At 49.1% G+C, this 11,375-nt stretch overlaps 1 protein-coding gene across 1 annotated transcript in view; it reads left to right on the top strand.

Moving 5' to 3' along the window:
• Window positions 1-2,433: 2,433 nt before the first annotated feature.
• Window positions 2,434-11,375, top strand: part of LOC130393712 (unconventional myosin-VIIb) — a 32,439-nt gene continuing 23,497 nt past the window's right edge. Inside the window, exons 1-16 of the mRNA XM_056604427.1 lie at window positions 2,434-2,507; window positions 2,805-2,914; window positions 3,167-3,268; window positions 4,160-4,312; window positions 5,746-5,930; window positions 6,515-6,636; window positions 6,899-7,041; window positions 7,356-7,469; window positions 7,898-8,051; window positions 8,361-8,437; window positions 8,766-8,885; window positions 9,263-9,405; window positions 9,584-9,794; window positions 10,299-10,434; window positions 10,676-10,845; window positions 11,323-11,375. The exon at window positions 11,323-11,375 is cut by the window's right edge and continues 88 nt beyond it. Coding sequence (XP_056460402.1) covers window positions 2,900-2,914; window positions 3,167-3,268; window positions 4,160-4,312; window positions 5,746-5,930; window positions 6,515-6,636; window positions 6,899-7,041; window positions 7,356-7,469; window positions 7,898-8,051; window positions 8,361-8,437; window positions 8,766-8,885; window positions 9,263-9,405; window positions 9,584-9,794; window positions 10,299-10,434; window positions 10,676-10,845; window positions 11,323-11,375 — 1,898 coding nt within the window. The 5' untranslated portion in view covers window positions 2,434-2,507; window positions 2,805-2,899. The remainder of the gene's footprint in view (window positions 2,508-2,804; window positions 2,915-3,166; window positions 3,269-4,159; window positions 4,313-5,745; window positions 5,931-6,514; window positions 6,637-6,898; window positions 7,042-7,355; window positions 7,470-7,897; window positions 8,052-8,360; window positions 8,438-8,765; window positions 8,886-9,262; window positions 9,406-9,583; window positions 9,795-10,298; window positions 10,435-10,675; window positions 10,846-11,322) is intronic.

The raw sequence follows: 11,375 nt of genomic DNA, 5'->3' as shown, positions 1-11,375 counted from the left end.
GTGTGTGCGTGTGTGAGGAAGAATGCGTGTGCCTGAGGAGGTGTGTGTGTGTGTTTGTGAGTGTGTACAGACAACATCCAGAGAATGGAGAACATATATCAACTCTAAAGCCAGGAAAGTGATGTTTTACGAAGTATATGAAAATCATCTAATAGAAATCTTCAAAACGCGGTGTGGATTTGTGTCCATGTGTGTGCGTCCGTATACAGACTCGAGTCTCGACCATGTGCTCTTCTCATTCATCCGTGCCTTCATGTTCTCGTTCCATCGGACGGACTGACAGACAGACGGGGAACGGCCTCCAGAGATACTAACATGGATCACCCAGCGGGGGGAGTGGAGGTGCACCCGAACTCTGATCAGGTCCCCACCTCGCGCTGCGTGTAGATCTCCTCCCTCAGATCACAGAGAGAGCGAGGGAGAAGGCCGTCGTGTTGTTCAGAACCGGGCGCCTCGCTGCTCAGAGACCCGACGCCAATCACGCCAAAACATGCTCTTATACAGGAAACATTGCGTCCATGGAGGTTCAGGTGAAGGGCAGGCTGTGAGTGAACTAGGATGAGAGAATACTTCCAGGTGTCCGTTAGAGAGAGGCGACGCGGTGAGGGGGCGACAGCAGTGTAGGTTCAGGTCCCCCCCCCCTCCACAGGGCGTTCGTAGGTCTTTACCGCGGGCTTGGAGGACGACTTGGTGTTCATGTGTAACACTGTAAATGTGTCCTTTTGGATTTCTTCTTTTGCGTTATTTTTTTTTTTCATTGAATTTATTATCTATTTTGTTTTTGTACTAAATGGAACATTTCATCCTGTGGGGTTGCCAAGCGTAACCGCGGTGACGAGGATGGGGTCCGGTGTTACCATGGTGACGTCCAACTGTTGTACATTGTTACTTGTCCTGTGTACTTGTAGTAAAGCTACTTCAACAATACGCCAAGACGTCCCGAGGAACTTGTTTACACGCGCGCACACACACACACACACACACACACACACACACACACACACACACACACACACACACACTATTGTTTATGGTTTGATTATATTCGAGTGACTGAGGTACACATAATCACACTGATAAAGGATCAATAATATTGGCACACGAAGACCTTGTTTCCTGGTATGACGTGGTTATCATAATGAAGTCCTTACGGTCACAGATTAAAGGGCAAACTATATTTGTAATATGATTCTAAAGCAGCATTCTCCCCCCAAATAAATCTTCCTATTTCATTTTCGAGATTTTTATTTTGGATTTCTCTTAAGTACATTTTGGGTGAAGCTCTTATCCTAACTATCTTTGTAGTGTACGGGGAATGGGTTAACCTAGAGATTGTTAGTGCTTGGCACTCGTTTCTATGAACATCCTTACTGTACCGACAGCACTATATTGTTGTCTCTTTCTTCTGAGAAAATGTTCTTATTGTAAGTCGCTTTCGATAAAAGCGTCTGATAAATGCCCTGAATGTCAATGTTACCTCTTCTCCTAGCCCCCAAAGGTCCAGTCACGTCAGGTCTGGAAGGAGGGCCTTCAGCAGGCCCACGGGGTGACAAGGTGAGATGTTATCATGAACGCGTCCGGCTGTACTCTGGTCTGTCCTCCTCGTGGATTCCCGCTAGAGAAACGCTGGTTAATCTGTAGCGACGTAATGTTGGTTTCACCTGGCATTCCTGCCCTCGCTCTTATCGGTTTACGACCTGATTAGTGGTGGATGTTCTCCCTGAGCTGCCAAGAGGTCCAGGACGGAAGGCACCTGCGAAACATGTCAAACATTCACATTTAAAATCGAAATGAGTTGATGGACTAGTCCATCCGTGTCCCCCTCTAATCAGCTTTTGGTTCCATCCATATGAAATATTTGAATGGCTTCTATTAAAGTTAAGACGTTCATATGAATCAAGTTGCCAACCAAATACAAATGGACTGATAAAGATGGCATGAGATGTGACACTTTAAGACACTTGCCATGACTAGTGTGACACTTTTTATCAGTAAAGATCCAAAGGCTGTTCTGGTGTTTCTAGTTGTACATTAGTCCCATCATGACGGTCCTGATGTGAGCCTGTCCAACCGAATTTAGTATTTGCTGTCGTTTACAGAACTACACATTTAACTATAGTCTATATCTGTTATTTATTTAGTGTGTTGGCAAAGAAGAGTTGCAATCCTCTTAAGTAAACCGCTTAGTTTTTTCTTGAGTCTCCTCAAAACAATGTGTATTTATTTTTCTGAAAGACGTTCAGCAGACAAGAAGGTTCAGATCTTTATGTTGTGCTCTGTTTGGATGATCGATGTGATGCGTCAGGGCCTTGCCCAGGCCAGGAGAGCAAAGTCAAAGAGCCATAAACACGTCTTCATGGGCTGCTCCGTGCTCCACTTCCCGGTTTTCTTTCCCTCAGGACTTTACCCGGTTAGGACTTCACCTTCTACATGGTAGGAACAACAGCTTTTTTTTTCCCCAGTGAAGAGCAGGCCTACACACAACCAACAGAAAAGTCAACAGCCAGGTAAGATTTGGCTCGTCAAGTATTACCTGGTGCTTTTGTAGGTCATGTTTGTATCGAATTACAACGTAATACAACTACAGCCTGCTATATGGATGCACGGGTTGTTAAATGAACCAGGCTTCACATTTATAGCATGTGGGAACAGAAGGTTCAAATCTCTGTTACCTTCCAGGTTTTTGTGGGACACTGCTCTCAAAGTAAATAAAATGAGAATTTATTGTTCATAATGCTCGTATAACTGACCTTGCACCTCACTGTCCTCTCTGAATGCATTTACCGGACGTCGTGGGACATTAGCTGTGCTTGGTTGTGTCGTTGAGTGGAAGTGAGTCTACCGACTCCCACTGGTGTGAAAACCTTCCTTTCTCCGAGGCTGGCCACAGTCTTCCACAATGCTGCATCTGGCGGTAAGAGGGACGTCCATCGTGAATGGATCACATCCAAATCAAACCCTTATATTATATTCAATTGTATTCGTACAGCCCTTAATCACAGGTCCAGTCTCAAAGGGTTGTACGGGCCATATGTGTATGACACCCCCCTGACTCTAGCCCCCCAGAGGGAAAGATAAACTCCCTTGATTAGCGTGGAAGATGCTGTGTCCTGTGTTGTGTCTCCGTGTTAACCGAGCGGTGGTCTCGTCTCTCCCCCGTCCCCAGGGAGACTACGTGTGGCTGGACTCAGGGACCGGGGTCCCGATCGGGGCCCGGGTCAAAGAGTCGGAGAAGGGGAAGCTCCAGCTGGTGGACGATGAGGGGAAGGTAAGGCTCTCCGTCGCCACGGCGATGAGATCATAAAATCGTGAGGTCACACGGACCGTAAAACGGGGGCGTCAGACTGGGCTGGGCGTCCATGGCTACATTGGTCTCCATTTCGAAACTAGAGACTAGATTAAACATTGATTAGGAGGGATAAAGGGAGCTTTACTGCTTCTGCATGGAGGGCAGGATCGTGTAGTGGGTGGTGGACTCACAGCCCAAAGGTTCTTGGTTCGATTCCCGATGTCCGTGGCCTTCCTGCTCATTCTTTGCACATTCACTATTCACTGTATGTTGCTCTGGAGGGAAGTGTTGGCCGGATCAGTGGTTCTCAAACTCTTTCTACTAGTGTACCCCGTCTTAGTTATTTTTTTACCCCCTCCACCGGCACAAACTCATTAAAAAAAAAAGAAAAATATATAAATAATGTGTTCTACTTGGCAGTGTAATCATGAACATTAAAAGGGTGCAAATGCTCACTATTTAGTGAGGAACATGGGCCTACACCTCACACAACTGTTGTCTTATTCCTCCCCACAAAAGAAGCGGCATGCCATGGGAGGGTCAGAGAAACATTTAGGTGTTTCCGGACACGCTTTCTTTTTTTTACCGATTCTCCTGGTGTTCAGATTTACATTTCACTCGTCCATATTCTCAATTTTTGATTGTCTAGCTTCAGAATGTAACCTTGCTCAGTAAAAATAATTAAGAAGAGTTAGCATTTCTTTCGTGTACTCAAGAAAGAAATGCTTTTTTTTTTTTACTGAGTTCTTTTCACTAGTATAGGGGTCGCGTACCCCTATTTGAGAACCACTGGTCTGGATGTCTAAGGTGAACCCCTGGAGCTGGTTGTCCTGTGTGAGACCTCAGACCGTGCTGTTGTGTCCGCTCCAGGTGCACAAGGTGGGCACCAAGGAGCAGGCCGCGCTGCGCCCCATGCACCCCACCTCGGTGGAGGGCGTGGAGGACATGATCCGCCTGGGCGACCTGACGGAGGCCGGCCTGCTGAGGAACCTGCTGGTCCGGCACAAGGAGGGCAGCATCTACGTACGGAACCGTCTGTCTGTCTGTCTGTCGGTCTCTGTCTGCTCCTCCTGTCTGTCTGCTCCTCCTCCGGTCTGTCTCTCTGTCCCTCTACTCCTCCTGTCTGTCTGCTGCTCCTCCTGTCTGTCTGCTCCTCCTCTCTACTCCTCCTGTCTGTCTCTCTACTCCTCCTGTCTGGCTGCTGCTCCTCCTCCTGTCTGTCTGTCTGTCTGTCTGCTCCTACTCCTCCTCCCATCTGCTCCCATCTCTGTGTCTCTCTCCCTCTCTCTCTCTCTCTCTCTCTCTCGCTCTCTCTCTCTCTTTGCCCACCACGCCCTCTTTTATTGTGTATGTCTCTGGGATCGCTCTGCTGTCCGGTTCGGCCGTCCGTCTGTCAGACTTTGCCCCGCAGCTATCTTTGAGTGGTGGGGGGGGGGGGGGGATTTGTCACCGTGGTAACGAGTGAGTGCTTGTCAAATGGGAGCGGGAGAGAGAGTGTAGACACAGGAGACACAGCCGTCCAGTGTGTGTTCAGATCAGGAGTTCAAACCCAGAGGGGGGACTCTGAGAGGTCCTGTTCTATTCCAGGAGAACAGGGCCGTCGTGTTGTCCTCCTCCCAGAGGCTGGGACCACTGGGACAACGTCCCAAATCAAAAGGAACTCAAACCGTGACTTCTGTCTGGGCTGAGGGACGGAGACACGAGACCACCGGCTCAATGACGTCTTTATGGGCAACGTGCACTGTTGTTTACCAACCGACTGGGGGCACACGCACGCACACGCGCGCACACGCACGCGCGCACACACACAGAGAGCAGATGTGGGCAGCCGATGAATGTGTCTCTGTGATGACGCTTGTTGTGATGGTGGCGGTACTCTGGTGTCTCCTAGCTTTATTAATAGAGCCCCCTTGGGCAGAAGTACAGTGCTGATATAGTAGCCCTGGTGTACTGTATAACTAGGTTTAGTCTCAATAACACAGCGCATAATAAGCACACTGGAGTCACTTGTATATCGTTAGCCTCATTGCATAAATGCCTAAGTCATATTGCGTATTTAGTGTATACAAATCTTTTTAATTCTACTAAAGTTCTGTCTGGGATTCATAAAGTCGATATTATCACCACAAGGGAATCGACGCAGCATAAACAAACCAGCTAATTGTAATAGAAAGGGTTGAAGACATTAGAACGGTATGTGGCTCAGGGGGGTAGAGCGGGTCGGCTGCTAACTAGAAGGTTGCTAGTTCGATCCCCGCCTAGCTGAGTGTCGAGGTGTCCCTGAGCAAGGCACCTCACCCTGACCGCTCCCGACGAGCCGGCTGTCGCCTCTCCTGGTTGACCCCCCGCCGTCGGTGTGTGAATGTGCGCGTGAACGGGTGAATGTGAGGCAGTGTTATATTATGATGCGGTCGGCCTACATGAGCGGGGTGTTCACAGCGCCCCTCTCCCCACAGACCTACACGGGCTCCATCCTGGTGGCGGTGAACCCCTACAAGGTGCTGCCCATCTACACGGCGGAGCAGGTGCACATGTACACGGACCGGCGCCTCGGGGAGCTGCCGCCGCACGTGTTCGCCATCGCAGACAGCTGCTTCTTCAACATGAGGCGCAGCCAGAAGAACCAGTGCTGCGTCATCAGGTCGGTTCACCGGGTCTGGGTCGGGCAGGTTCTGGTCTGGGTTCTGGTCCGTTCACTGGGTCTGGGTCGCACTGGTTCTGGTCTTGGTTCTGGTCTGTTCACTGGTTCTGGTTCAGACTGGTTCTGGTCTTGGTTCTGGTTCAGACTGGTTCTGGTCGGTTCACTGGTTCTGGTTCAGACTGGTTCTGGTCTTGGTTCTGGTCTTGGTTCTGGTTTCGGTCTGTTCTAGTTCTGGATCTGGTTCAGGTCTGGGTCTGATCTTTGATGGGACTGGTTCATGATGGGTGTTCTGGTCTGATCTAGTTCTGATCCGGTTTGTGGTTCTGGTGTGGTTCAGACCCCCTGAGAGAGTCTGATGCGTAGGATATTGTGTTACGCAGTTATACACATAACTACGTAACACAATATATCCTATGCATCAGATATAAGAGGGTTGTTACAAATGTTGTTCCTCTTGAAGTTGTTGTTTGGTTCGGGTCCTGAGATTATTGTTTCAGTATAAGACTATTCTCCTCTTCCTCCTGCTCTTCCTCCTCCTCCCCCTCCTCCTCCCCCTCCTCTCCCCTCCCCCTCCTCCTCCTCAGTGGGGAGTCAGGAGCAGGGAAGACGGAGAGCGCTAAGCTGATGCTCCAGTACCTCGCCGCCGTCAGCGGACAGCGCTCCTGGATCGAGCAGCAGATCCTGGAGGCTAACCCCATCCTGGAAGGTACTACCTAACCCCACCTAACTACCTAACCCCACCTAACTACCTAACCCCACCTAACTACCTAAACCCACCTAACTACCTAACCCTATCCTGTAAGGCAGGGGTTCTCAACCACTGGTCCGCGGACCGGTTCCGGCCCGCGGAGCATTGGCCGCCGGGCTGCAGAGATTTCGAAATATAACCGGAAAAAAGGATTAAAAACATAAATAATTACAGAGTATATCACAGTCGTGTTATACGTACAATCTGACTGTGTCCCCAGCCTTCGGGAATGCTAAGACCATCCGCAACGACAACTCCAGCCGCTTCGGGAAGTACATCGACATCAACTTCAACACGCAGGGCGCCATCGAGGGGGCCCGCATCGAGCAGTACCTGCTGGAGAAGTCCCGCGTCTGCCGGCAGGTGGGACCACAGAACCCAGTTACCCCTCAGCTCAGACCCCAGCCTGTCATTTGTCCCCACCTCCATCCGACTAGCCAGCTCATCATCATAGTAACTCTGGTTATTGAAACTGTTCTCAACCACTCAGTGGAAGCTTGTACTGCATCGTCAGACCGGACTCGGACCCCCCACTGTTTTAACCAAGCACTCTGTCCCCCCCCCCCCCCCCCCCCCAGACGTTGCTGCCCTGGCTCTTAAAGTTCTAACCCGGGTTGTCTCTGTAAGTTAGTGAGAGTGATTTCTTAACCGTGGCCCTGGTGCTAACCGTCCTGCAGGCCCCGGAGGAAAGGAACTACCACATCTTCTACTACATGCTGGTGGGCATGACGCCGCAGCAGAAGACTAAGCTGTCCCTGGGGAACGCCAGCGACTACAACTACCTCACCATGGTAACCACATCGGACACACCTTCACCGGAATAAGCACTGAGTCACAGTCCCTTTGTACATGAATGAAAGGGCTTGTTTTAAAAGTCTGTTGGTTGTCAACAACCAAAATGCTTTACATCACAGATGGCTAAATTAGAGTAACAGCTAGCCAGGATTTAATATTTAACTAACAGCAATCTTTATATTCTTAAATAAAACGTTAACTGAACCAGCTAGCTGAGTGACATTTAAACCACTAGCTGAGTGCCATTAAAAAAAATTAGATAAGCTCCTAGATTTAATCACAGGGTAAGTGTTATGCGTGTTTAAAAGCTGTCATCTAAAGTGGCAGGGTTCTCTCATTCTAGGTCGCGCCGTAAGTGTCGTCAAGAATTCAGCTTAGTTTAATTCTTGAACTGATTGACTCGATTGAATTCATTTTATTTCAGGGGAAGTGCACAACCTGTGAAGGGCGCGATGACATCACGGAGTACACCCACTTCCTGTCCGCCCTGAAGATCCTGATGTTCTCCGACAGCGACTCCTGGGAGATCTCCAGACTCCTGGCCGCTATCCTGCACCTCGGGAACGTCAAGTTCGAGGGTCAGTGAAACACAACCTCAATCCTCCTCACAACTTTATTATCACATGTATAGTTACACCACAACTTTATTAACACATAGATAGTTACAACACAACTATATTAACACGTATATAGTTACAACACAACTTAATTAACTCATAGATAGTTACGACCCAACTTTATTAAGCCGTGTATAATAACAACACTACTTTATTAACGCATAGATAGTTACAAAACAACTTTATTAACAAATATATAGTGATAACACACACGACCCACCTGGTCCAGCCTTTGTCTTTTATTCGTTCTCTCCTTCGTTGTGACCCAAGGCACCAGTGCGGATAACCTGGAGGGCTGTGACATCATCGAGTCCACCCACTTCAACATGGCGGCTAAACTGATGGAGGTAAGGGTTCCTGAGGCCTGGCCGGCGACCCCGTGAAGCCCCGTTTGACTCCTCACTAGCCGTCCCAATCCATACCTACCCACTGGTGACATCCCATAACCTTCCAGATCACCCAGTGGGCCGTACCAACTGGTAGGTGTGACCTACCCACCTGACCCGGGATGAACTCTCCCACTTGTGATGTCACTAGCGGATCGTTTCTCGGTTTTGATCGGATCGACTAAACAGGGAGTCCTTTATGGGGAATGCTTTAGCCTCGGCTTGAGGAGGGTGGTTTAGACGTCAGGTGATCCCGACCTGAGGCCTGTGCGTGTGCTCCGGTGTCCAGGTGAACGCCAAGGTGCTGGAGAAGAGCCTGACCCAGAGGTCCTTCCAGACCAACCGGGAGAGGGTCATCACGTCCCTGAACTCGGAGCAGGCCCAGGACGGGAGGGACGCCTTCGTCAAGGTAACAACCCCCCCCCCACCCAGACCGGTCCCTCAGGGGAGAAGACCACCCCCCCAGACCGGTCAGGGTAGGAGACCCCCCCAGACTTTGGCTCCGTATGGATAGAAGACCCTCTGGCTGTTTATGGCTCCTGGGGATGCTAATGAGTGATCTGACTCAGGAGAGCTACTGCTGCTCGTGTTTCATAGGTTAATTTTTCCGTATGTTTTTGTGAATGTTTACCAAGAACCTTTGACCGTATCTCATCTCGTCTTAGAAGACACTCTAGGTTAAGGGTCCTCGTGGACGTTTTCCTCAGGTTAGGTGACCTAGCTGATGCCTGTTTTCTCTTCTGTACCCCGTGTGTCCCTTCATGTTGTCGACCGCGCTCCGCCCAGGCCATCTACGGCCGGCTCTTCATCTGGGTGGTGGACAAGATCAACTCGGCCGTGTTCAAACCCCTGCCCGAGGACAGCGAGGAGGTCCACCAGTGCATCGGCCTGCTGGACATCTTCGGCTTCGAGAACTTTGTGAAGAACAGGTTGGTCAACAACAACAACAACAACAACAACAACAACAACAAGCCAGCGGTACTGTAAGGCTACTGTTTCCCACACTTGTTTTGACTCTGTCGGTCTGTGGGGTCTTTGTGTGTCTTTGTGTATCTTTGTGCGTCTTTGTGGGGTGTGTGTGTGTGTGTGTGTGTCTGCGTGGCGTAGCTTCGAGCAGCTGTGCATCAACTTTGCCAACGAGCAGCTGCAGCAGTTCTTTGTGCGGCACGTGTTCAAGCTGGAGCAGGAGGAGTACTCCCGGGAGGGTGTGGTCTGGACGCACATCGAGTACAACGACAACCAGCGCACGCTGGACGTGCTGGCCAGCAAGCCGCTCAACATCCTGGCACTCATCGACGAGGAGAGCAGCTTCCCCAAGGTGGGACCCTTAACATGAAATCATGTGTACGGATCTACAATACCAGATCTACAGTACAATAATATAGTAATAATACTTTATCCTTGGCTTCTAGTAATAATAGTTGATTTATCTTAGAGATATACAATGCTGATTCAGAATACAAAAGCTTCTAATATGAGTATATCTAATATTGCAGTTCTAGTATTGTATTTCTAGTTGGAAATAAATACGACACTGAGGTTTACTTTGTATAAAAAGGAGGGGAATTAAATGAATAGTTTGCATTATTGTGGTTTAATAATCCATAGTTCTTTCTGACTACTCATCCCTGAATCTTCCCTCCCACTCACAACTCCCTCCAAAAAGAAGTACAATAAATGTATTGCTTAGAATTAGCCTAGTAGGACTCATAGGAGTGAGAGGGATCTGTTTGTTTGAGACAAAGTTAGCGTGATAAGACGTACAGGCCTAGAAGAGTGACTCAGAGAGGCTAAACGGTCTGCACCGTCTGTACGTCTGCAGGGAACCGACCGCACCATGATGCAGAAGGTCAACAAGCAGCACGGGAAGGGAGACATCTACATGGCGCCCAAGAACGACCACGAGAAGCAGTTCGGGATCCGCCACTTCGCGGGCGTGGTCTTCTACGACTCCCAGGGTACGGACGCTTTGGTTGACCTTTCGTTTGAAAGTGCTTCGTTGTTGTTTTTATCGAGTTTGAACCTTATGTGATTTTCTCTTGACTATTTAAGAAAAGTAATAATTCTGTTGAGGATTGCATCTTAATTCTAATTATCTAAATTCTCCGGAATCTTAAAAAAAAAAAATGTTTTTCATTAACTGAAATGAAGACTAAAACCTTCCTCTGTTTGTACATCTTCACTTTTTGTGTGTTTCAGGTTTCCTGGAGAAGAACCGCGACGCTCTCAGCGCCGACGTGATCGAACTGGTCGAGACGTCCACCAACCAGCTCCTCAAACAGGCCTTCAAGACCGACCTGGCGCCTGGAACCGCACGGGGCGGGGGCAACTCTCGGATGACCATGACCACCCCCAAGAACTCTCTGAGGGTGAGGGCTGCGCCGCTAGCTTTAGCTCAAATACTGAAGCCTCATGCTAACTGTCGGCCCAGCAGCGGCTCAGGGGTTAGCATTGTTGCAACACGGTTACCGTGAAAACCGGTGTCAAACTTCCTGAGGCGCTGACGGGTTTGTCCTGCGTTGTGTCCGCTCTTTATTACACATGAATGTTGTTAAAAACTGAGATAAGGTACGATAAAGTGAGATTAAGTAACATGCAATGAGATAATTCTCTCAATCGAAGATAGCCCTTGCCCCTGAGCACGGCACACTTAAACCAAGGGTTTGATAGTTGGCTGAAGAGCTGAATATAGTTAATATAGTTCATCAGAGTTAGGTCAAGACGAAGCCAAACACTTGAATACAGAGTTGTAGGGTTGAATAAACAGTAAAGTGAAAGTGAAAGTAAAGCGGTGACCTGAAGCGTGTTTATTTCTTAACATGCTTACTGTCCCCATGACCCGATAGCTGGGGCCGGACGGTAAGAAGCGCTCCCCCACCCTGATTGGTCAGTTCCGCAA

This window comes from Gadus chalcogrammus, chromosome 12 (genome assembly GCF_026213295.1).
Source record: "Gadus chalcogrammus isolate NIFS_2021 chromosome 12, NIFS_Gcha_1.0, whole genome shotgun sequence".
Classification (NCBI taxonomy): Eukaryota; Metazoa; Chordata; class Actinopteri; order Gadiformes; family Gadidae; genus Gadus; species Gadus chalcogrammus.
The sequence above is the reverse complement of the archived record's forward strand: the minus strand, read 5'-3'. Positions and strand labels throughout refer to the sequence as shown.